At 42.7% G+C, this 27,208-nt stretch overlaps 1 protein-coding gene across 5 annotated transcripts in view; it reads right to left on the minus strand.

Annotated features, from left to right (window-relative positions):
* TASP1 (taspase 1) overlaps nucleotides 1-27,208 on the minus strand; it is a 171,782-nt gene that overhangs the window by 123,304 nt on the left and 21,270 nt on the right. The window contains exons 1-4 of one of the 5 annotated variants that reach the window (XM_056567890.1): nucleotides 25,022-25,081; nucleotides 22,856-22,924; nucleotides 19,530-19,650; nucleotides 5,178-5,262 (exon numbers count right to left, since the gene is read on the minus strand). In XM_056567890.1, the coding sequence (XP_056423865.1) occupies nucleotides 5,178-5,262; nucleotides 19,530-19,626 (182 nt within the window). In that variant the 5' untranslated portion in view covers nucleotides 19,627-19,650; nucleotides 22,856-22,924; nucleotides 25,022-25,081. Of the gene's footprint in view, nucleotides 1-5,177; nucleotides 5,263-19,529; nucleotides 19,651-22,855; nucleotides 22,925-24,548; nucleotides 24,632-24,703; nucleotides 24,783-25,021; nucleotides 25,082-27,208 lie in introns of those variants that run through there. The other 4 variants (XM_056567889.1, XM_056567888.1, XM_056567885.1 and 1 more) reach the window with 4 other exon arrangements.

Consider the following 27,208-nt stretch of genomic DNA (forward strand, 5'->3'; position numbering starts at 1 on the left):
ATCGTATTGACCGACCCAGAGAAGAAAACATGTAATTTTTACCGTAAAATGTACATCGTGGAAAAGAAACCCGCAAATTTGCTAAATTATAATTTCCGTTTAAATTTCCTTACACAAAAAATATTTTTTGAGGTTTACCATACATTTTATGGTAAAATGAGTGAAGTCATTACAAAGTACAACTGGTTACACAAAAGACAAGCCCTCATATGGGTCTGTGAATGGAAATATAAAAGAATTATGGATTTTAGAAGGTGAGGAGGAAAAAACGAAAAAGCAAATATAAAATTGGCCTGGTCCTTAAGTCCAAAATGGGCTGTGTCCTTAAGAGGTTAATGGCTCTTCTAGAGAAAAAAAAAACATTCCAATAAATAAATGAATAAATAATAAAAACATACAACTGTTTAGTGCTGTCTTAGGGCCACCAGAATGCAGCCGATGTTTTGTACATATTTACATGCATGCTTGTGACCAGGTGATGTTCCTGCATTTACACAAAAATTTCTAACAGTCCTTGTCGCCTTGACAAAAATTTGCTGTAAAACTCATTAAAATTCCCCAAATGTACATAGTCTATAAATATTTATGTCTCTAAAATGAAGAGACACCATGTTTCAGCCCAAACAATCAGAAAAAATCTGTACTTTCATTTGAACCCCATTCATGGCTTCTGCTTTAATCCTCTAAAAACACACTTTTGAATTACATTTGCTAAAGATTTATGATTCTGGGATATATTGCACAGCCAAGCATTTACTAAAGTTTACCCTGAGAGATTCTAACATCCCACAGTTATGTGTACTGGCATATGCAAGTCCAAAATGTTACTGAGCATAGCAAAAAGCTGAGGTCGTCTCTTAAAAAGATGTATTATCTGTTAAATATGCAGCGATCCAGGACATGGGGGCTCAGTGACTGTTGACAGCACAGGTCAGTCATTGTACTGGCACGGTAATCCAAAGCTGGCACTCCGCTCTTCCTGGCGTAAACGCGTAGTGATGAAATACAAAGCCAATACTGCCGATGTTTTTGGAAAGACACCGGTCTCTTCAGACACAAAACGTGCTGACACATGGTTTCTGAATTGTATTTACTGGTGATCTGTAGTTACTTCTGAACTTTCAATTTTATTTGAGACAGAGGCACTTTTAAGGACACTTTTAAGAAAGAAGTAGTTTATTGTTTGTACACCTAGCACCATGTGTGAATAGAATATGTGCAAAATTAAAGAAAAACATCATTTGTTACAAATAGTTTCTGTATTTATGAATGGAAGCAACCAAATTAGTTTTAATTTATTTTACAAAGACTTCTTGGGCCCATGCACAGTAGAATTTCTAGCAGCAAGTTATGCCTGAATGAATCTGAGCTATGACCGCATGAACAAAAACAAACCCCATTGACTGAAATGCAATGGCGCCAAAAGAATAAACATGCTTAATCTTTCGGCAGAATTTGGAATAAGAATTTTCGCAGCAGAAATTCTTCAGTGTGCATTGAAGACAATGGGAGGTTGCTGCAGCAAAATCTGTCCAGAATTTCCCAACCTCTTGTTTTTTTTTTCACCATATCTTTGGTGGAAGGTCTAAAGCTGGCTATACACATAAGATTATTGTTGTCCCACTGTGGCCTCACTACTTTCCCCTGACATGAAAGGAACTAATAGTCCAGGGACTATTCATAGTATTCAGAATATTGGGCATACTAGATGGGCCAAATGGTCCAGAGCACAAATCTACAACACAGAAACATCAGTGGTGTTTTTTTTTCTGTAGAGAAATTAAAGCTTTGCTTTACAAGTGCCTTTCTAACAGCTCCAAATCCTTTGAAAAGTCTGGTCTAATTCAGAGCACTTGGAAAAGTAGTATCACTACAAATTATTATTATTTTTTTTCTTAGGAGAGATTAGCCACCAAAAGTGTCTATGAACCACCTACCCTACTGTCCAAGCCGATACATTAATATGGGGGATTAAGAGAGAGACAGTGGTTAGCTGAATAAGTCGTATATATAACCATTTAGCTAATATGTATGGTTGGAAGTTGAACATGAAGGCTGAATTTTTGTCTTATGCTTGTATGGATTTCTTCATGCCTTCCAAAGTAATTATGGTAAATGTGCGCACAGAGCTATTATTTTTACACGTTCTAAGACAGTCATGACAACCACTGCTCGGGGTTTAAGACGGCAGTCACAGAAAATGTGCTACGAGTGTAAAGACACGCATGGCAATACTAGATGGCAGGAACCAGGCAAGTATACATTTCAGGATCTAGAACTCATTCCCTATAGGAAAAACTGCATTTTCTGCCATTTCCCTAATGGATTACTTTGAAAGTATGGTGTATTCATAGGGTTAGCCTCTTAAAAACAATGTCAGCATAATTTTTTTTTATAGATTAATTTTTTTATTTTATTAAGATAAACAACTGTTGCGACTACTGAACATCCAGGTGATCACCAAGCAAGAAAGAATGAGACAAAAAAGTCTGCCAATTTCCCAATGCTGGTGCCAGGTTGTTGTTGCCATCAGCTGGGGGTCACAGCAGCTTCACAATGATGGCATATACTAGCATAATAAGATATGCCTTCTAAAAGGATATACGGAAAAAAGAACAGTCCAGTTTCTCATGTAAGCAAACCATCCATTATTCCTAAACCTAACAGGAACATTATCATGTGTCAATCCATGTTTTGTTCATTTTACTTTGGAACGATCTGCGTTTTGGTTCCATTGTAGGAATATTAAATATCAAGCAGTCTTTTGTAAAGTAAAAAGAGCTGTGTTTTCGCTGGCCGCCTCACGAGAGGCCGCGCTGATAGTTTTATGTATATAGGAAAGGTTAATGCAATACGCTTACATGTAACCAATTGCAATGGGTTTCTCGGAACGTTCTGCTGATTGCTCAGAAATTCTCTGCTTATGTTTTTTATTCTGGCAGTTGTTTTGAATTGGGCAACAGATCAGAAGCATCGGAATGATATCATGTGCTTTCCAATACTTTGTCTTTTGATTACAGCCTTGATCAAAGTGAAAAGGTATTGTAACATTAAATTATTTGGTAAAGTAGTGTTGGTAACAGGCAAGAGAAAAAATAAAACACTGACAAAACTGTTTAATTTAGGAGAAAACTTACATTTCCAAAAAAGAAATGTGGTCTGTTCACGGGAGGATTAATTGGCTAATATCTTCAATGTCAGTGCATGCAATCCCTAAACACTAAAGTCATCTGTTTGAAGAAATCCCTGCTCACCACTACAAAAGGAAAAACCTAAGTGCATGCCAAATGCTGTTAAAAAACAGCGCAGAGGATCTTTGCTTAAACAGTATCATTTGTTTTTAGGTTGGATTTTCAACCACTTGTTGCCTAAAGCAGAACAGACAAATTAAATTACTAATGTCAAAAATATCCCCATAAACTGCAAGAGACAAGGCAATTAATACTCCTCAAATCAATGGACGAGATGTTCCCAGGATGAAGAGAGCACTTCACACATCTGCCATTTCTACAAAGAGGAATAATGGAACAACTTATTTGTTGGCATTACAAATGTTAGAAGAGATATATAAAATTACTAATAGCTGTCTGATTTGTAAAAGGACGGAAGAAAAAGAAAATACACATGTTTTCTGGCTACAAAAAAAAAAATGTTGGATTAGAAACAAAGAGAAAATGTACAAAAATGTAAATGTCTGAATTTGGAAATTTTAACAAAAACAATAAAATTTTATTGACACCTTCAAAAATCATTTTTCTACTCTTGTTTTGCACTTATTTTGGTGGAAAAAAAACAACAAACATCTTCTCCATGGGTCTTAATTTGCTATTGCTAATGTGTAAAGAGGGGTACTTTTACTTTACTGAAAGAGTAGTAGATGCTTGGAACAAACTTGCAGCAGATGTTGTTGATAAATCCACAGTAAGTGAATTTAAAGGGGTATTCCGGGTAAAACAAAAACATCTTATCCCCTATCCAAAGGATAAGATGTCTGATTGGGGGGGGGGCGGGGGGTATGGGTCCGCTGCTGGGACCCCCGCGATCTCCCAGCAGCACCCGCATTCTATGTGGGGCTGCGTCTCCAGTTTCGGAAACCTCCGGGTTTCCGGGACTGGGGATTTGACGTCACGCTACGCCCCCTCCATTCATGTCTATGGGAGGGGGCATGATGGCCATCACGCCTCCTCCCATAGACATGAATGAAGGGGGCGTAGTGTGACGTGACGTCCCCAGACCCGGAGGTTTCTGAAACTGGAGACGCAGCCCGAAACTGGAGACTGCGGGTGCTGCAGGGAGATCGCGGGGGGTCCCAGCAGCGGGCCTAACCCCCCTATGGATAGTGGTTAAGATGTTTTTGCCCAGAATACCCCTTTAAGCATGAATATTTTTTTTTTAATAAATAAAATAAAAAAGAAATAATATCAGGGAAGACTATATGGAACAGGTGGTCTTTTGCTAACAATCTTCTATAGTTCTAAAATTAAAGCTCAATGCAATGTTCTGGTTCCAAAAAAAAAAAAAAAAACATTAAACTTACGTCAGCAGCAGCTAATAAAAAGGTAAAAGCTGCCTATTTCATTTACACACAGTTAAAATATTTTTCTAATTTCACATAGTAATTGCAAATATGACTGGTATTGTTCCATCCTCTGGGACTCCCACAAATTACAGTAGTGTATCGCTGCGTCCTCTTCTCAGCTTTCCCAGAAAAGAAGTAGTCCCCGACACTAAGCTGTGCAAGAACCGCAAGCTAGCCTTATTTAATTGAAAGGCAGTCCCCATAAACAGCTAGGTAGATGATTTGCCACTTTCCATGGGAAAAACAGTGGAGGAGATGCAGTGCTACACTAGCACTGGACCCACTTCAACCATAAAGTGATTGCTTGTCCTATCGACATGCCACTTCATTAGGACATGGAATTACCCCCATTAAATGCATTGGTGTAGACATTTTTGGTACCTCTAAAATAGAGAAGCAAGTCTTTAAATGCAAAATTTAAAAATTACTCAATTTAAATTGTAATGTAATATCTGTAAGGGTTATCTAGGGAAATTCTAAAAAAAAGCTTCTTAATAATAATATTGGTGGTGGTGAGAAAAAACAAGAATTTCTGAGGGTACTTAACAGTAGAAATATCTTTAATACTCCACGGAAATGCAGCCCTATTTGTAATTACCAAGGTGGGATTCTGCCTGCAGAGAGCTTTCCCTTTTGTCCTTCAAACAGTAACTTGTTTGCTGCCAGAACCGGATTTTTTATTCCTATAAAAAAAAAAAAAAAAATTATAATAATAATAATACATCAACATACGCAAAACTTTATAAAACCTTAAAACTACCACCTACCACACACGTTTCCTGATCCTCGGGAACCCACATTCTATGCTGCCGCCCTCTGACCCTGCGCCTGGGATCCTCGTCTGCTCTTCTCTCCCTAAGGTCAGTCCTGCTTATACCATCATACTCATAGCATGTTATCTGGTGTCATAACTTTCTGCACCTTCCCCTTTCTTCCTGCAGTTCCCATTCTCCTCTATTCTTTCTTTCCTATTCCCCTTTCCCTCCCTTCCCCCCCCCCCTTTTTCCCCTCCTTTCTCCATATGTACTTTTCCTTCTCTTCCTACCCTTCCCCTCCCCCATTTAGGTCCCTAATGTCTTTTATACCTGTAGAGCACCGTGATCCCTGATGAGACTGCTGCGGTGGGGACTCATAGCTGTGTCCCCCACATTACTAGAGATGCAGCTGAAGATGCCTACTATCTTACTAAACACGAGCCCTTCCATCTCGTGTCGCTACAGGTATGGAGTCTAGTAGTAGTTGAAACTCATTGACATAGTTACGTTGAGTCGATTTGAGTAGAGCACAACTGAACATAACATCTGTTTTGATATTGACTCCTGATACATGCGAGAATGTATTATATTGTTCTGTATTGTATTGTTTGCTATCTTGTTTATTTTACCCTGCAAACTTCAATAAACACCTTTAATACAAAAAAAAAACCTTAAAACTAATATATCAACTGGGAAAAGTTAATTTAAAATTACCAACACAAATGCAATTGGGGCCAAAAGTAAAAGGTGAATCGATTCAAATGGGGCCTACTAAATATATTCCATTTTATTAAGGACTAGCTGAGTACCCGGCGTTGCCCGGTTTTTCCTTCCTAATTCTTGTTGGGGAGGAAAATAAACAAAGGAGGAAGCTTTTGACTTCATATCCCGTCCTCATATATTGTTGTCATATCCCGACCTCCAATCCCGTCATCATATCCCGACCTCCTATCCCGTCCTCCTATCTCGTCCTCCTATCTCGACCTCCTATCCCGTCCTTCCTATCCCGTCCATCCTATCCCGTCCATCCTATCCTGTCCTTCCCGTCCTCCTATCCCGTCCTCCTTTCCCGACCTCCTTTCCCGTCCTCCTATCCAGTCCATCTATCCCGTCCTCCTATCCCGTCCTCCTATCCCCACCTCCTAGCCCCATAGGTATCTTCAGGAGACAAAACCAACCCCTTTGTGGCCAAAAGGGGGCTACAAAAATTACTGATAGATTGCGGTCCCTGATTTTTGCTAGAGCTTTTGCAATAAGAGGGATTGGAGGGAAGGCATATGCTAGCAGAAAGTCCCAAGTTTGAGCTAAAGCATCCACTGCTTCCGGGCGATTTCTCGGGTCCAGGTAGAAGAACCTGTCTACCTGAGCATTTTTCCGGGACGCAAAAAGATCTATACAGGGCATCCCCCATTTGTTTTTTCGTAACTGGAAGACCAAAGGATTGAGAGACCATTCCCCCCCGGGTCCAGAACTCTCCAACTTAGAAAGTTTGCCACTAGGTTGCAAGAGCCCTTGCCTGCTGTGATCGAGGTTAGGTTCCTTTCTGCCCCGACAAAAATTCTTGAGGAGATCGCTTGCAGAGCTCTGTGTTTTGTGCCTCCTTGATGTCTTATAAACGCCACTGTAGTAGAATTGTCTAAATACACGCTTACATCTTGGTTGGACATGAGATGTTTGGCTGCCTGTAGGGCTTCCCAGATTGCTCTCAACTCCTTGTAGTTTGAGGAAAACCTTACCAGGTGTGGAGGCCATTGAGCTTGAAAATAATTCTGATTTACATGGGCTCCCGAACCCCAGGCGCTTGCATCTGTTGTGATTATCAATGGATATGGATACCAGACAACTCCTTTCTTCAGATTTGACTCCTTCAGCCACCAATTTACGGCTCTTCACACTCTACAGAAAAGGAGATTTTTTGTGCTTACCATAAAATCTCTCTCATAGCCTTTATTGTGGGAAACCTTAGAGATGGGTATATACTCTTGCCACTAGGAGGCGCTGACACTAGGAAAAAAAGTTGGCTCCTCCCTGGCAGGATATACCCACCCCCTGGAAGTGAGGTAATCAGTTTTGAAATGGGTGGGTGCAGTGTCCACCAATGAAGGTTACGAGAAAGAGATTTTACCGTAAGCACAAAAAAAAACCCTTTTCTCGGTCTCTCTTCATTGGGGGACACCTTACAGATGGGGTGTACCAAAGCAGTCCCCAGAGAAAAGGAATCAGTCCCGAGACTGAGCTCCCGAGACCAACAAGGCCTGCGGACGAGCCCCCTGGCCAGAGACAAACTAGGTCCAGAAATCGAGCTCCCAGAAGATCCCCGGTCCATGGAGATGGACTAGGACGCCAAAAGAAGTGACCGTCCTTTGTAGACTCAAGAGACCCGGATCGTCCTTTGTATACTCAAAACACCCGGACCCTATAGAGAGATCAGAAAGGGTCGACCAGGAAGCCAGATGGGCCTAAACCATCCCGGAAGCAGATAGGAAAAAGTCCCAGGAACACCAAAGGGAGATTAGGGGATGCCTGATCTCCACAGGAGGTGTAGACCAGAAACTACAGAAAAAAAAAAGGAAAAAAGGAAGACGGAATCTGCTCTGGAGAGGTCTGGTGCAGAGAACAAAGAACAGAACTGCGGCAGACCCAAAATCCCCTGACCCAGGGGCCCGCCATGAGCACCTGGAAGGCGATAGTAGCCTGGTGTAATCCGGAAGACCTGAACGCCCTCTATCTCAGGAGGACCTGGACCCCGAAGGAAAAAAGGAGTGGAAGGCCCTGAAAGGGGGAAATCCCGGATACCTGAAAACTGGAGATTTCAGAGCCATCTGGAAGACAGACCCGTAATGGAAGACTCACCCCCGAACCGATGTCTGTTAAAAACTCCACAGAAGACGGAGGAGTTTGGGTAGGATCACTACACATGCCCGAGTCCTTAACCTCCTATCCCCACCTCCTATCCCAACCTCCTTTCCCGTCCTCATATCTCGACCTCCTTTCCCGTCCTCCTATCCAGTCCATCTATCCCATCCTCCTATCTCGTCCTCCTATCTCGACCTCCTATCCCGTCCTCCTATCTCGACCTCCTATCCCTTCCTCCTATCTCGACCTCCTATCCCGACCTCATATCCTGACCTCCTATCCCGGTCCTCCTATCCCGGTCCTCCTATCCCGGTCCTCCTATCCCGGTCCTCCTATCCCGGTCCTCCTATCACATCCTCCTATCCCGTCCTCTTATCCCGGCCTCCTATCCCGGCCTCCTATGTCGACCTTCTATCCCGACCGGTAATATGTGTACCAGTTATTGAAATATCTCCAGCCGTACAGAAGTTATGTGGGAACATACATTTCCCATTGATTTGCATGGGACTTTAAACAAAAAAAAACGACCCTCACAAATGGGGGTAGTTAAGGGTTAAATTAACTATCCTATATTTTAAGTGGATATATAAGTAACATGTGACCAAGTATTATCGAAATATCTCAAGCCATTTGGAAGTTATTCAGTAACATATTTCCCATTGACTTGCATGGGACGTTAAACATAAACCCCGCCCCTGGCAAATGGGGGGGGGGGGGGTGAGTAAGGGTTAAATTACCTATCCTGTGTTTGTTGTTGACATATAACATATGTGCCAAGTTTCATGTTAATATCTTTAGCCGTTTGAAAGTTTTTGTGGAACATACACACATACATACACACATACACACACTGAGTTTTATATATATATAGATTAGGCGGTTCAGCCATGGTTATTCTCAATGACATCACATAGATTTCTTTCAGCTTCTATGAACCTGTGCAACAACTCGATTTATCAAAATGTTCACATCAGGGGAAAAAAAAGAATGGTTTAGTACTCCATTCTTTCGTCTGATTCCAGCTCACTCAAACATGGAACATGTTCAACAAGGCTAAGGTGGGGTGAAATCAAGTTTAGGAAAAGATAATAAAACACACACAAAATTTGATAAAAAAAAGTGTACGAAGTCTAAGCACGACGCAGGAAAAAGTACTAAATCATCAAAATTGTTAAACTGGGTAAGATACAAAAGTCCAGGAAAGCTGGACTTGCTTCTTGAACCAAGTTCTGAGTCTTTGATAAGTGTTTGGTTCTGGGCCTGGATTTTTATGGAATAGTTGGAAGTGGGCCCACTATTTCCTCTCCTTCCAATACAGGGTTTCTGGATAGCCCTCAGTCATCTCAGGTGAAGCTGCTGAACACATTATTGGGGCATTACACATAAGTTGTGTCCACACATTGTGGTTGTCTCACAGCGATTTCCCATTTTTTCTGTTGGTTCCTGTAATCGTGATAACAATGCTACTGTTTTACTGCAACATCGGAAAATCGCCAGAGAAAAAAATGCAACATTATTATGACAACCACAATGTCTGAACACTGCCTAAGAATACAGCAGACAGTACAGAAAGTGTCAGAGAGGTAAGAAAGCAACCTGAGCCTTATGAGTGAAATCTGATCATTCGGATGCTATACAACTTGAGTTCATGCATAGGCAGGGAAACTGTATCATGTTTAGTATTATTCTCTGGTTTAATTCATATGGTATATGCTGAGAAGTATCTGAACAACTTTACTGCCACTTTTTAGATGTTTCCACTTGTAAAGCGTCACTGTCAACCATGTCGCTACACTCAGCTCCTGGCATATTTAAAGGGTATTCCAGAAATGGAAAACATGGCTACTTTCTGCCATAAACCATGTCACACCTGGAATGTCTAGCAAAGGTGTGAGGATTCGACCAAGTGTCAGCCTTACAGATCTGATTAATTGTAGCCAAGGCCCTTTTGACCCATGTAGAAAAGACTGCCCTAGTGGAATAGGCTTTAAGCTCTAGGTGAAAGAGGAGACTAATTTTTTTTTTTCAAATTTAAAGTTTTATTGTTTTGAATAAAGAAACAAACAATAACAGAGAAAATCACAAGCGTCAACAAGAACAATGGATCAATACAAGCATAGGTAATGTAACTACATTCGACATCCAAGCAAGAAGAAGCAGTATGCTGAATATAGAACCAATCAGGTAGAAAAGGGGCGGAAGCAACAGAAATGCTAATACTGCATAGGTAAAAAGGGGCAAATCATCTGTCTACAGAAAAGACAGAAAAAGAAGGGTGAGGCCAACTACTATAATTAAAAGTCAGACAGAAGATACGAAAAGAGAGAACCCAAAAGATGGATGTCAGACAAGGAACATGGGTTTCCAGAGGCCAACAATGTGCAATAGTACGGAGTAGATTGGAAAGACAGCCAATTGAACCAGGTTTTACTATAGCGTTCAATCTCTGCAGGGGACAAAGCTATCAGTTCCTCCATACGCTGTAGATGGTTAATTTCCGCCATCCAATCACCGACTGTGGGAGGATCCGTCGATCTCCATTTGCGAGGAATTACTGATTTGGCTGCCTGCAGAAGGTAGCGCAAAAGGGACTTCTTATAAGAGGAGGAGGAGGAGACATCGAACATAAACAACAAAGCCGCTTCTGGGGAATCTGGTATAGAGACGCCGGTAACCCTACGGGCAGTGGTGCGTACCGCATACCAGAAAGGGCGCAGGGACAAACAACCCGTCCAAATGTGGGATAAGGTGCCGATCGCGTTGTTACAACGCCAACACATTTCAGAAACTGAGGGATACCAACCATGCAGCATCTCTGTGGTGCGGTACCAACGAGATAAGATCTTATAATTAGTCTCCTGAGCCTGTTAGCCTTAACAGATTTGTGTGTGAGAAGGAAACAATTGCCTATTGAGTTCGGTCTCCCAGGCAGAGCAAATGGAAAGTAAGGAAGAGGAATAACGGGTTAGTAATAAGCCAATGGTATGAGGTACAGGAGTGAGGCATAGGTGTTCAAAAGGAGTGGGGTCCCTGTGCAGGCGGGCAGAGCGAGAGACAGAAGTGTAAAAATGTTTCAACTGTATATACTCAAACGGGCTACAGGGCCTAGAAGACACATCAGGGCATAGGTCAGAGAGAGGTAGTACACCAGATGGAGAGAGCACAAGTAGAAAACACAGTGGAGTCCTCCCCATCCCCCCCATAAAGAAAAGGGAGGATGCCCCTGGGGGACAATCTGGATGATCGGTGATGGGCAACATCGGGCCCAAGGGATCCACAAGAGATTCATAGGACGGCAAACTCTTGAAGGGGTATTCCGGGCAAAACCTTTTTATATATATATATATATATATATATATATATATATCTCAACTGGCTCCGGAAAGTTAAACAGATTTGTAAATTACTTCTATTAAAAAATCTTAATCCTTCCAATTGTTATTAGCTTCTGAAGTTTTCTGTCTAACTGCTCAATGATGATGTCACGTCCCGGGAGCTGTGCATGATGGGAGAATATCCCCATAGGAACTGCACAGCTCCCGTCCGTGAGTCATCAGAGAGCAGTTAGACAGAAAAGAACAACTCAACTTCAGAAGCTAATAACTATTGGAAGGATTAAAGGGGTACTCCGCCCCTGCCAGTTGAAATATAAAAAAAAGCTTTGGCCTGGAATACCCCTTTAATAAGGGAGTAGACGATTATTTGTTCGCTAGGTATTTTCCCCTGAAGATAGTCTTCAAAATTGTTTATCCATACATACATGCAGGGAGATTTTTTTTTAACCTGTGTAGAAGAGTGGTTGTTCATAGCAACTAGATTGCTTCTTTCTTTTTCTTTTAAATAAAAAATGAAAGAAGCCATCTGATTGGTCTCTATAGGTAACTGCACCACTATTTTTCTACACAGGTTTTGATAAATCTTCCCCATGGTTTCTGCCACATATTTAGCCGCAAAACTATTGTTAGTTTTCTAGGATCTTTTCAAAAGAACTTCTTCGTTGTGACGAGTCTTCAAAGGGTAGGGTGCTCTATTTTGTGGGCTTCTTGCTAGTCCTTAAGATCTATGTCAATAAATAAAGGTCTTCTTTTCAATTGGAATGGCAAGCTTCCTTTGTGGGTCTTCCAATTTAGCATTGATAATGGACTGAAGATTCATAAGTACGGGGAAGTTTGTTTTTCGTGTCCTAAGACGCAAAACGTTCAACTTGAATAGAACATACTCATGGGTTTCTTTGATAGCCATTGCATTTCTCGTGGCCTTTCAGAGGGATTCAATCTGGTCTGAAGAGAAGTAATTTTTATTTTTATTTTCCTCTTTCCCCTGAAAATATTAATCTGAGCTAACCAGAAACGGTTCTGATAACTGGCCTGATTTCATAGTCTTGCTTTTTTTTTTTCTATCCCAAAGAGGCTATGTTTGAACGGGTCTTCCGCTAGACCGATTCACACTGCGGAATTTCATTCTTCATTCTCATTCACACTGCGGAATTGTCTGCCGCTGAGATTGTTCAGCGCAAAGAAGAACATGTTCATTCTTTGCGCGGAAGTCTACGAGCACTGCTTAGCTGTCAATGGTGATGGCACAGTGCTGCGCAGTCCTACCGCTGAAGTATTTTTGGCAGCGGTCACTAGACGGAATCTCTCAATGTGAAAATACCCAGAGGCTTCTGCAGCTTATGAAGAGGGGGCCACTGTTACAGTCAGTTGAGCTGCAAGGGATGACTGGATTTTGTCTCTGATCATCTGCTTGTTGTCCTCTAGGAAGTATACCCTGTCCTCCTTCATGATGTTATTAGCCCATAATGGGTCTTTTGGTGGACATACTTAACATTGTGTTGCAAATAGCCCATTTTTTACTGGGCAACTTAGATTTTTAAGGCCGATTCCTTAGACTCCTTAGTCTCGTAAAAGAAAAGAATGGCCCTAGAAGAATGGGCCTTTAATCCTTTTGGGACTTGTTCCCCTTTTGAAAAGTAGGCTTCTGAGATAACTGATTTCAACCATCTAGCAATGGAGCTCTTGGAGGCTTTTTTGCCCTTGTTTGGACCTTGAAATTGTTAAAGGCAGATTGTCATCTTTCCTCCAAGGGTTGGAGACTTCCAGATATCTAAGAAGACATCTCCTGACATCAAGGGTATGATATGTCTCTTCTTGCTCATTTTTAGGGTTGTTACAAAATGATGGAAGTACAATTTCCCGGGTCCTGTGGAAATCAGAAACTACCTTCGGCAAAAAAGCAGGGTCTAATCTCAGAGTCACTCTGTCATCAGATATAGTCATATAAGGTTCTCTTATGGATAGAGCCTGAATTTCTCCCACTCTACAAGCAGTAGTGATTGCAATCAAGAAAGTAGTTTTGAAAGTCACATATTTTAGAGAAGCTTTTATCCAAAGGTTCAAATGGAGGACTAGTTAATGCTGACAGCACCCAATTTAGATTCCATGATGGAGTGCGAACTGGAATTCTAGGTTTAATTCTAGATAAAGCCCTGAAAAACCGCTTTATCCAACGGTGATCTGCAATTTGTTGATCAAACACTGTACCAAAGGCCGCCTTTCTCAAATCCTTCCAGTAGAAAATCAAGAATACAGGGAATATCAGGTTTAGAAATATTAATTTCTTTTGAAGCACTCCAGTTCATAAACTTCTTCCAGATTTTAGATGTAGACTTTTTCCTACTCATCGTAAGAGTAGAGATCACTCTTTTAGATAGTCCCCTTTGTTCTAAGAGAAGCTCTTCAGAATCCTAGCCGTAAGCTGTTAATTTTGGATGCCCTGATGACAGACTGGGCCCTGGAGAAGAAGATCGTCCCTCAAAAGGAAAATGAAATGGGTTGTCATTTTGTAAGTATCTTCAGGAGACAAAACCAACCCCTTTGTGGCCAAAAGGGGGCTACAAAAATTACTGATAGATTGCTGTCCCTGATTTTTGCTAGAGCTTTTGCAATAAGAGGGATTGGAGGGAAGGCATATGCTAGCAGAAAGTCCCAAGTTTGAGCTAAAGCATCCACTGCTTCCGGGCGATTTATCGGGTCCAGGTAGAAGAACCTGTCTACCTGAGCATTTTTTCGGGACGCAAATAGATCTATACAGGGCATCACCCATTTGTTTTTTCGTAACTGGAAGACCAAAGGATTGAGAGACCATTCCCCCCCGGGTCCAGAACTCTCCAACTTAGAAAGTTTGCCACTAGGTTGCAAGAGCCCTTGCCTGCTGTGATCGAGGTTAGGTTCCTTTCTGCCCCGACAAAAATTCTTGAGGAGATCGCTTGCAGAGCTCTGTGTTTTGTGCCTCCTTGATGTCTTATAAACGCCACTGCAGTAGAATTGTCTAAATACACGCTTACATCTTGGTTGGACATGAGATGTTTGGCTGCCTGTAGGGCTTCCCAGATTGCTCTCAACTCCTTGTAGTTTGAGGAAAACCTTACCAGGTGTGGAGGCCATTGAGCTTGAAAATAATTCTGATTTACATGGGCTCCTGAACCCCAGGCGCTTGCATCTGTTGTGATTATCAATGGATATGGATACCAGACAACTCCTTTCTTCAGATTTGACTCCTTCAGCCACCAATTTACGGATCTTCCCACTCTACAGAAAAGGAGATTTTTTGTGCTTACTATAAAATCTCTCTCATAGCCTTTATTGGGGGAAACCTTAGAGATGGGTATATGCTCTTGCCACTAGGAGGCGCTGACACTAGGAAAAAAAGTTGGCTCCTCCCTGGCAGGATATACCCACCCACTGGAAGTGAGGTAATCAGTTTTGAAATGGGTGGGTGCAGTGTCCACCAATGAAGGTTACGAGAAAGAGATTTTACCGTAAGCACAAAAAAAAACCTTTTCTCGGTCGCTCTTCATTTGGGGACACCTTACAGATGGGGCGTACCAAAGCAGTCCCCAGAGAAAAGGAATCAGTCCCGAGACTGAGCTCCGGAGACCAACAAGGTCTGCGGACGAGCCCCCAGGCCAGAGACAAACTAGGTTCAGAAATCGAGCTCCCAGAAGATCCCCGGTCCATGGAGATGGACTAGGACGCCAAAAGAAGTGACCGTCCTTTGTAGACTCAAGAGACCCGGATCGTCCTTTGTATACTCAAAACACCCGGACCCTATAGAGAGATCAGAAAGGGTCGACCAGGAAGCCAGATGGGCCTAAACCATCCCGGAAGCAGATAGGAAAAAGTCCCAGGAACACCAAAGGGAGATTAGGGGATGCCTGATCTCCACAGGAGGTGTAGACCAGAAACTACAGAAAAAAAAAAGAAAAAAAGAAAGACGGAATCTGCTCTGGAGAGGTCTGGTGCAGAGAACAAAGAACAGAACTGCTGCAGACCCAAAATCCCCTGACCCAGGGGCCCGCCATGAGCACCTGGAAGGCGATAGTAGCCTGGTGTAATCCGGAAGACCTGAACGCCCTCTATCTCAGGAGGACCTGGCCCCCGAAGGAAAAAAGGAGTGGAAGGCCCTGAAAGGGGGAAATCCCGGATACCTGAAAACTGGAGATTTCAGAGCCATCTGGAAGACAGACCCGTAATGGAAGACTCACCCCCGAACCGATGTCTGTTAAAAACTCCACAGAAGACGGAGGAGTTTGGGTAGGATCACTACACATGCCCGAGTCCTTAACCATCACTGAGGCCCAAGAAACCGGAAAAAGCCCTTACTAGAAAATAATAAAAAAAGACAAGGTCTGGGAAGCTCCCAGACCTGTGTCTTGCCTCCTGCTGACATTAGCTAAAAACTGATTACCTCCCTTCCAGTGGGTGGGTATATCCTGCCAGGGAGGAGCCGACTTTTTTTCCTAGTGTCAGCGTCTCCTAGTGGCAAAAGCATATACCCATCTGTAAGGTGTCCCCCAATGAAGAGCGACCGAGAAAACTTGTTTTGTCCCATACCGCTAGAGTCTGGGCTTGTAGAAGCCTTGAGTGAAATTGCGCCCACTGCACTGCTGAAATGGTGGATGTCATGGATCCTAATACCGCCCATGCTGCAATCATAGGAATTGTTGATTTCAAGGATTCCATTATGAATTTCTTGTATACAATAAACTTGTTTAGAGGCTTCAAGTTTATTATCGTGCAAAATGAGCCATTTGGCTTCGGAACCATGAACAGGGAAGAATAATGACCCTGACCTTGCTCCAGCTCTGGAACCCAAGAAATTGCTCCCAATTGCAGGAGACTCTGAATGCCTTCCAACAGTCTGTTTTGATGCATAGGTGATGCCAGTCTTGTAATTAGACATTTTGGAGGAGGGAGAGAAGAAAATTCTATCTTGTATTCAAATTTTATCAGATTCAAGATCCAGGCATTTGAAGTAATCTCTTTCCATTGGGAGAGAAAGAACTTCAGTCTCCCTCCTACCGGTCTCCCGTTATTGTTTTTTGGGGGTCTGATTGGGGTTAAGGATAAACTCCTTTCCCTTACCCCCTTTAGGGTAACCCCATCTCCCGAATTTACCTTTACCTCTGAAATTTGTGGCATTATTCCCTTGGGGCTGAAAAGTATTCTGAGGTTTTTCAGTTTTTTTCTTCCAGGAAAACTTTTTTCCTGTCTACCGTCTCCAGAATGTCTCTGTCTCAAGAATATCCTCTAGGAAAGGAACAAACACCACTTTTCCTATGCAGGGAATAGTACAAAGTTTAGATTTAGAAGTATTATTTCCCTTACAATTTTTTAACCACAGGGCTCTCCTGGATGAGTTAGAAAGTCCTGCAGACTTTGCCGCCATTCTAACTGATTCCAGAGATGCATCAGCCAAAAACCCTGCTGCCAGTTTCAGCATGGGGATAGAAGAGAGAAGGTCATCCCTAGGGGTCTTATTCTCTATTAATCCTCGAACGGTAAAAATAACTTTTTTACAACCTTAGTAACCTGAACATCCACTTTTGGGATCTCATGCCACAAATCAGTATCTTTTTAATCAAAGGGAAAACGATTTTAAACTCTTTGGGAAGGACAATTCTTCTCCCAGGTTCTTTCCCACTCATCAATAATAATGTTCTTATTATTTTCATGAATAGGAAAAACCATTATCTTTTGAGGTCTTAGAACCCCAAACATTTCATCCTGAATGGTTCTAGGAGGATCCTCGTCCTCAAATCCCATAATATTCCTGACTGCTTTCAAGAGACTCGCTGTATCATCAGATGAAAATAAATATTTAGGATTATCCCTTTTAGAGGGCCCAGAAGAAACTTCACCTTCCTCCGTACCCTCTGTATCAGAGCGAGATATTAAGTCATCCTCAGAATGAGAGTTAACAACCAACTTAGATTTTTTACAAGGTGGTTGGTAATCCCTGGATTTATGAAGACTCTGCACCTCTTTAAGATAGCCAGATGGAATACAGGGAGCCGGACCAGGAGAAACCTGAGAAGTGACATTAGGTATGTATCCCGTAGGTACAGGAGTCATACTAATAGCAGTATCTGAAGTAGGTAAAGCCGGAAACACATTGACAGCAGGAAGAACATTCATAGAGGCATGACTGCTTATAGAAGGGGTTAAATTAAAGGCCACCATGGATGCTTGGATTTCTTGATGAATAAGAGAACGCAAATCCTCATAAATACCAGGCTTTTCCTCTTGCACTACTTATAAAAAACAGCTATGTAAAGGCTGTATTTCTAAAGATTCCGGTAATTTTGTAAAACACATCACACATTCCTGGACTTTAACTTTAGGCATTTGAGATGGTCCCTTGTCTCCCTAAAAGAAACAAAGGGACCCATAAGCGCTGGCAAGAGGAGACACAACCTTGATACTTTTACTAAAACAGTAGTACTCACTGACACGGTAGGAACAAGCTGCTCCATAGGATCCACCTGACAGTCCATTATAGCATGTAGCCAAATACACACCGCACAATAGACAGGTTAACAACACTGAGACCCTACCTTTATTCTTTAGGAATTCAAATTCTGGCGCCCTCTGACGTCACTTCCGCGCTGCCGGCACCTCCACGCAGACTGGAACTTCCGGACGCCCGACCCTTACTCCTTCCGGCCGCGACGGGGCTTAAACATTTGCGGCAGAGGAAGATGCCGAAGAGATCCACTCTCCTGAACGCTGCTGCAGACAGCCCAAAGGAGCTCCGCAGCACCCGGAGTTACGGGCAGCCCACACATACACAAGGGGAACCCAGGCAAGCGAGATACTTTACAGTATCCTAGTATGAGGACATGTAACCCCACAGGAGCGCAGTCCCCATACGGTCCAGAGGCAGGGGAACGATCTCCCCCGTGACCAAGGAGCAATGTAAGGTTAGGTAGCCCCTAAGGTGACCGCAACCCACCCCCAAAAGATAAAATTAAAAATCCCCAGAATATCCCCATTACAGAGAACGGACCCCGGACCTCTGTCCTGGACCTAATAGGAACAGGAAAAACACTGAGGAGTGGGAGGGGCTTTTAACCTCTCTGTTTCCTGTGGGACCATCTCTCCGGTGGCTGTCATGGTGGACGACTAATAAAGCTGGAATTATTTGTCACATTGCTGGATCATCGTTTCGCCTTCCAGCAATATATAATACATATATATAGGTTCTATATACTGTATTAGCCTAAATGAGTTAAAGTATTCCCTCAAATAACGATTATATACAAGCCTCAGATCAGAATGATCTACTCCAGGGGCAAGCCAACCTCCACCATCTGACGACGTTTCGCTCTCAAGCTTCTTCCGGGGCATGCATGCCCCGGAAGAAGCTTGAGAGTGAAACCTTGTCGGGTGGTGGAGGTTGGCTTGTCCATGGAGTTCACTGGGTAATTGACCTATTCTTACATTTGATGCTATTATCTGGATGTTACCTCCTTTCCCTGTTGCTATACATCATCAATTTTTCTGGCATTATGCACTTTACTTACATTGATATTGATAACTATTGGGAAGGTAGTACATCCCCAATATAAGCTTTTACATTTTGGTCACATTGCATAGCCAGTCTCCCTTTTGTTCCGTCTTCATCAGCTGTACTCTCATGTATTATTTTTATGTGCTTTTAAATGTATGTCCTTTGAGTATTTATGTCTAATAAAAATCATGTTACTATTTGATCTATACGCTTTTGTTTCTCCTTATTTATTTCAGACTTCTCACAGTGAGACTTATCCCCAGGGAGTAAATAAAAGGCTTTGCACTCCAACAAGTTAGATCTCAATTCATCTGACATGACCCTTCTGAATATTGTGCATAATGTTATCTGTAGGAGTCTCACTCAAATCTTTAATACGGGTGACCTAGACATCCAGAGGACTGAAGAGATTTTGAAGGATTGGTAGTAAAGACATTCTATGGGATTAACACAAGGAGGATGCAAACAATAAACAGGGACCATACCGCTTAAAGATCCCACTGCTCCAAAACTTAAAGACTTCCCATCCATGATACTGGCGTCACATTCAATTTCTCCCAGAAGATTCAAATTTGAACCCATTCCTGCATTTGTGAAAGGGGAGTCCTGCATAAGGGAAAGCATGTAATGTTAATCTGTACATTTCAGTGGGTCATTTTACACAATGATGGTAGATGAATGGCAAATAGACGAGCTACAATATCTGTATTGTGGGCCAGTAAACATGTTACTAAATCCTTATCGAGGAGTTTTTGTTGACCATCATTATGTTCTATATCTGCCTTTTCACAAAGCATTTACCAACTATACAATTTTGTTTGGGACTTCTGTAGATTATATAACCACACATATCACAGACTAGGGCTCCACAATTTATAGCAAAAAAAAAACGAAAAGCAATATTAACCACTCATGATTACTTGCCCGCAGTATCCTGCGATTATTCTCTTGCATTTGAATTTTGTCGGTGGCCCGGCCCCAGCCCCGACCCGTGTGTGTGTGGTTGTAATATGGTGCCAGGGCCTGGGGGAAACATAAAAAGTACTAGCAGTTGTCTGTAAAACAATCCCGCACAACCAATCACTGACTGCAGCGGTGTCCTGTCTTGGCCAGTGGTTGGCTGAGCGGGAAAATACTGCAATCAGCTTCTTGTCTCTGAAGAAGAAAGTGCTGAAGACACCGGGACCCCTCTAAGGAAAACGGGATGAGCGGCAAACCTACAGGGGAACAAGGCTACTTAAGCATCAGGTTTTTTTTCACCACTGTGCCCTGGCACAATATTTAGTGGGATGGACATGGTATTTGAGGGGATGTGAAATGAGGGTGGACTTGAAATGGGGGGGGACAGACGTGACATGGGGCATAGATATGAAATGTCTATAGGGGACAGATGAGGAATGGGGGGACTGGACTTTACAATTTGTTTATTGTATCGAAATCGTAATATTTATCTCCATAATTTCAATTTGACATTTTCCCCAAATCGTGCAGCCCTACCACAGACTACATAACCACCGCACATACTGCAGAGTATATAACCACACATACTGTAAAATATATATATGTGTGTGTGTGTGTTTGTGTATATCATGACCATAAGCAATGACAAATGATATTATTGCAAACATATTCTAACAATAAAACCATGTCAATTTGGATGGAATAACACTATTAAGAAAACTTAAAGAAAACATGTAAGGTAACTAGGGGCTCACACAAAGGCCCTGGGATCTGGCAGGTGAGGAGTACAGGGTAAGGGTTCCCTTGAAATGGGGCATGTCATGACTGGTATTCAGTCACTAGGAGGGGACACTTTTCTAAGTCTGGGTTCACATGGAGGAAATTCCTCACGAAACTTCATCGAAAATAATCCTCATCAGGAACTTTCATTGACATCAACGGAGCTTTGACTGACAAGGAAATTCTGCTTGGATCTGCTTCAAATTATTTGCATGCTATATTTCTTGCATGAAAAAGTTGAGGAAACTCAGTGAGGAAATTCTGCTGTGTGAACCCAGCCTAATACTAGATAACCCCATTCATACAGATCTTATCCATATTGACTTAAAGGTGTATCTTCACCATCAAAGTCTATTGTGGCACACAAGGGACAGAAGGTTGAGACAACTGCTGTAGAGTATATAATCCCACATACCGAAGGGTACAGAATCCCACATACCGAAGGGTACAGAATCCCACATACCGAAGGGTACAGAATCCCACATACCGAAGGGTACAGAATCCCACATACCGAAGGGTACAGAATCCCACATACCGAAGGGTACAGAATCCCACATACCGAAGGGTACAGAATCCCACATACCGAAGGGTACAGAATCCCACATACCGAAGGGTACAGAATCCCACATACCGAAGGGTACAGAATCCCACATACCGAAGGGTACAGAATCCCACATACCGAAGGGTACAGAATCCCACATACCGAAGGGTACAGAATCCCACATACCGAAGGGTACAGAATCCCACATACCGAAGGGTACAGAATCCCACATACCGAAGGGTACAGAATCCCACATACCGAAGGGTACAGAATCCCACATACCGAAGGGTACAGAATCCCACATACCGAAGGGTATAGAATCCCACATACCGAAGGGTATAGAATCCCACATACCGAAGGGTATAGAATCCCACATACCGAAGGGTATAGAATCCCACATACCGAAGGGTATAGAATCCCACATACCGAAGGGTATAGAATCCCACATACCGAAGAGTATAGAATCCCACATACCGAAGGGTATAGAATCCCACATACCGAAGGGTATAGAATCCCACATACCGAAGGGTATAGAATCCCACATACCGAAGGGTATAGAATCCCACATACCGAAGGGTATAGAATCCCACATACCGAAGGGTATAGAATCCCACATACCGAAGGGTATAGAATCCCACATACCGAAGGGTATAGAATCCCACATACCGAAGGGTATAGAATCACACATACTGAAGGGTATAGAATCACACATACTGAAGGGTATAGAATCACACATACTGAAGGGTATAGAATCACACATACTGAAGGGTATAGAATCACACATACTGAAGGGTATAGAATCACACATACCGAAGGGTATAGAATCACACATACCGAAGGGTATAGAATCCCACATACTGAAGGGTATAGAATCCCACATACCGAAGGGTATAGAATCCCACATACCGAAGGGTATAGAATCCCACATACCGAAGGGTATAGAATCCCACATACCGAAGGGTATAGAATCCCACATACCGAAGGGTATAGAATCACACATACCGAAGGGTATAGAATCCCACATACCGAAGGGTATAGAATCCCACATACCGAAGGGTATAGAATCCCACATACCGAAGGGTATAGAATCCCACATACCGAAGAGTATAGAATCCCACATACCGAAGGGTATAGAATCCCACATACCGAAGGGTATAGAATCCCACATACCGAAGGGTATAGAATCCCACATACCGAAGGGTATAGAATCCCACATACCGAAGGGTATAGAATCCCACATACCGAAGGGTATAGAATCCCACATACCGAAGGGTATAGAATCCCACATACCGAAGGGTATAGAATCCCACATACCGAAGGGTATAGAATCACACATACTGAAGGGTATAGAATCACACATACTGAAGGGTATAGAATCACACATACTGAAGGGTATAGAATCACACATACTGAAGGGTATAGAATCACACATACTGAAGGGTATAGAATCACACATACTGAAGGGTATAGAATCACACATACCGAAGGGTATAGAATCCCACATACTGAAGGGTATAGAATCCCACATACCTCCAACTCCACCAGAGCTGCAGTAACAGCATCTGTGGCAAGATCACCAGCTTGTAGCTTTTCGATTGCCTATATATGAAGAGTGAATATGACAACAATTAATGACAATGCAATTTGTAAAGAGATGTGAGGAATTATTAAAATAGACCTATCAGCAGAAGAACATGGCTAGTAATCTGTATTCTGGGCATTCTTTTTTTATCTTCATAGTCTTTTCCAGCACCTAGTTATAAGTATTTTTGTTATTATGCAAATAAGGCTCAAAAGCTCAGGGGGCATTTCCTAGTACAGCAAGAGTCCAAGTAAGTCCAGACCATGTCCTCTTTATTACCACCAATTGGCATGTTTGCATTCCATTATAGCCACTAGATAAAGAGGATATGGGCTGGACTTATCTGGGCTCTTGCTGTGCTGGGGAACACTCTTGGGCTTTTGAACCTCATTGCATAATAACAAAACGGCTTATATCTTGGTACTGGAAAGGACTATTTGAATTTAAAAAAAAAAAGCATGCCCCAGAACCTAATGACCAGCTGTTTGTAGCCACACCTTCGTTTTCTTTTCTTTTTTTTTTTTTGTCGACAAGCCCACTGTTAAGTGGAACTGTTTTCAATAGGAATAAAATAAAAAAATTAAAAAAAATAAGTTTCTCTTCTTCTCTTTCTCTTCTACTGGTAGCTATGGCCAACTTCACCACTCTTCCACTACACAAGTTTTGATAAACTACATACAGGTTTTGATAAATCTACCCCCAAAGTCTGTCAATTACTTTGCATTCCTGCAAAGCAATGCTTCACACAAAACTTATGAATCAGACAATGGGAATTAGGGATCGACAGATAGATTTTTTTGGGCCGATACCGATAATCTGTGGACTTTGAGGCCGATAGCTTATACAGATATTCTTGTATAAGTTATCAGCTATTTCCCCCCCTCCCCAGCCCCGCAGAAGCCGCTGCAGATCAATGATTTAATTCAGGCACTTTAAATCAATGAACTGCAGCGGCTTTTGCTGGGCCAGAGACCGCCGCCACCACCCGCTTCTCTCCCCTGCCTGTCCTGGGGTCCTCCTGAGTCCAACCACCACCGCTGCTACCCCCCCCTGCCTATCTTCTGGCCATAGACCACCGCTGCCCGCTTCTCTCCCCTTGCCGGTCCCGAGTCCAACCACCGCCGCTGCCCCATTGCCTCCCCCATCCCCGGTTTTTATTACCTGTTCCCGGGGTCCGCGCTACTTCTGGCTCCAGCAGCGTCCTGAGCTGTCACTGTGCACACTGATGATGACGTCGCGTTGGGGACGTCACTCGTCATTGCGCAGCGCACAGCAATAGCGCAGGACGCCACAGGAGCCAGAAATAGCGTGGACCCCGGGAACAGGTAATTATAAAACTGGAGATGGGGGAGGCAATGGGGCAGCGGCGGTGGTCTCTGGCCGGGGCGGGGCATTATCGGCATATCGGCAAGTTAATTGCCGATACTGATAACATCCAAAATCGTCCAATATTCTAATGAGAATATCCAGGTCTAATATAGGTTATAGACAAGAGAATAAGGGTTAATGCATACAGTGATCCCTCAACTTACAATGGCCTCAACATACAATGGTTTCAACATACAATGGTCCAGAAAAGACCATTGTAAGTTGAAACCAGACTCAACATACAATGCTACAGACAGTCCAGATCTGTGATACCTGTCAATGGCTGGAAGATCTGACCAATCAGAATTGGCATTCACTGGTAAACCCCTGTATTACTGAAGCGTATGCACTGACTGATGCCTGGTAGCGCCCCCTACAGTACAGGGAGGTATTACATGTTCTGTACTCTTTAGCTGTACCAGGGTTACCTGCTCCTTTGGACACCAGGTAAGGGCGACTCCATGTTACTTATTTAGGACATTGCGTGTACTGTACAGGACCTCGAAGAAGCTCCTGTCCTCTACATAGACCAGTGTTTCCCAAGCAGGGTGCCCCCAGCTGTTGCCCCCAGCCTTTGGCTGTCCGGGCATGCTGGGAGTTGTAGTTTTGCAACAGTTGGAGGCTCCCTGCTTGGGAAACACTGACATAGACAGTGATTACAGCTCCCAGCAGATCATTCTTACTTTTATATGTAAGGATTTGTTTTATATATATTAGTTATCTACTTATTTTTCTTTAATCCTCACCTTTTGCGATTTTTGGATGACATTTTGGTGCCTTTAGAACCAATTACCAGGTTTCCATAGAGTTATGGTCTCAACATACAATGGTTTCAACATACAATGGTCGTCCTGGAACCAATTAATATTGTAACTTGAGGGACCACTGTATGGCCATAATATGACTATATACAAGCTCTGATCTGTATGTTGCCATAGTACAGCATATAAAGAAGTCAATGGGACCCTTTCTACTGCCCTATGTCTCTAATATCATATCCAGGATTAGCTTAAAGTGTAGCTCCCACCATCATGTTTTTTTTTTCTGTCCCTGCCTATTGCCCTTCTATCCCTAACACCCTCCCTGCCTTTATTTTTATTTTTTTACTATTTTTAAAATGGCATTTAGTCTGCCTGGCAGTGTGCTCACTATCAGGCAGACTTCCCCAGCAGGCACCACGTCACTGATGCATGCTGGGGCCGACACTTCCGCCCTTAGTTCTCCTAACAGGGTGCCTCCAGCTGTTTCACCACTACAACTCCCAGCATGCCCTGACATCTATTGGCTGTCAGGGCATGCTTGGAGTTGTAGTGGTAAAACAACTGGAGGCACCCAGGACAGGAGCTTCATGAGGGAAGGAGTGAGCCAGGAGCCGATGCGGGAGGGACGGGTGCGGGGGAGCCTCTTCCTGCCACTCGGTGAGTAACACCCAAACACCCCTCTGTGCCCCCCGTACCTTGCAGCAGGGCCGTCGGCGAGTGCGGGAAGCCGATGCGCAGCCCTGGCTGTTACTGCGCCTGCGCAAAATTTCGACTGATGCCCTGCCGGAATCAGTCGGAATTTTGCAGTGATGTCACTCCGCACTGCATTCGGCCACCAGGAGGGCGCCCCCTAGTGGCCGAATTTCAAATTGCTTTTAAAATGTTTTAAAAGCATTTTTTTTTCATAAAAGTATATTAGAGATATGTTGTAGTACTTAAGTACTACAACATATAAAAAAAAAATTTTCATGACAGTGCCCATTTAAAAGTTCAGCTTTTTTTGTAACCCACATAAACAGCCAAAAGAAGCCAAGAGCAAACTCTTTTTGTATGTATATGTGTGTATGTATATATATATATATATATATATGAAAAAGCTGGCTAGAGAGGATACCCGGTGCACTTACATGATCACAGTCCACTAAATGTATGGGGTAAGCCGTAAAGATCTATGTGCACGCTCCATAAAATAACAGTGAAGAAAGACAAAAGCATATACTGCTTGTTTCACCCATTAAATGTTAAAGTCTGTGGAAACTGTGTGTCATCAATGAGAATGAAAATTATTCTATATACACTTTGCTTTCTAATACAGTCAGTGACTGGTATCTAACTGGTATCCAGGGAAAGAAGGGGGTGATTTGCTGCCATCAATATAAAACCATTTGCAAAGTGGAATTTTCCTTTAGCAGCATACAAAGATTATAAATAGATATCAAACAGTCACAAAAAGCATAAAATATAAAAAATATCACATTTGGGAAACATTTGGTGAAGCAGAGTTTGCATGCATGACTTGAGATTAATGCACGTCTGGCATGTTAACATCTTGATTTTCGAGGCGTGAGTCATCCCCAAGTTATCACAAAATTGGTAAGGATGTGGGTGAAGCATGCCACCGCACGAAGGTCAAGCTTCTCACACTTTTAGTAGGAACAGGAAATATTGCCTTAACAAAAGAACGGCCAGTCTAGTAAAAAGCAGTTACTCATTACAGAATCCTTCCCCAGCTCCATATAAATATTCTCCAGTGCCATATCTGTCTCCTCTTTTGCCAAGCTTACATTTTAGCTGGCTTCTTAACCAAGGGAGAGATTCAGACACTGCATTGCTAAAAACACACGCAGCCAGCAGGAATCGTTTCCCCTAAAAATTACATTTCTTTTGACCATGTGCTTAAAGTATCCAGCTTCAGCCAAAGGATGCATGTTTCCCTCAGCCAAGAACAGACTAATGAAAATACAGGTTATGTAATAAAGATGCTGCTGTCAGACAAAGAATGGGGCAGACAGTGACCATGGCCAGGGCATCAAAAACGCTTGTTCTTTTCAGAGATGGAATCGCATACTTTTCTGATGCGTAACACATTGGCATGTGCGTGCAATCTGAATTACAAAGCGTAAGTGAATTACACACATATACGGAAAAAAAGAATGCATTCCTTTACACATG

The sequence above is a fragment of the Hyla sarda genome, chromosome 3 (genome assembly GCF_029499605.1).
Source record: "Hyla sarda isolate aHylSar1 chromosome 3, aHylSar1.hap1, whole genome shotgun sequence".
NCBI lineage: Eukaryota > Metazoa > Chordata > Amphibia > Anura > Hylidae > Hyla > Hyla sarda.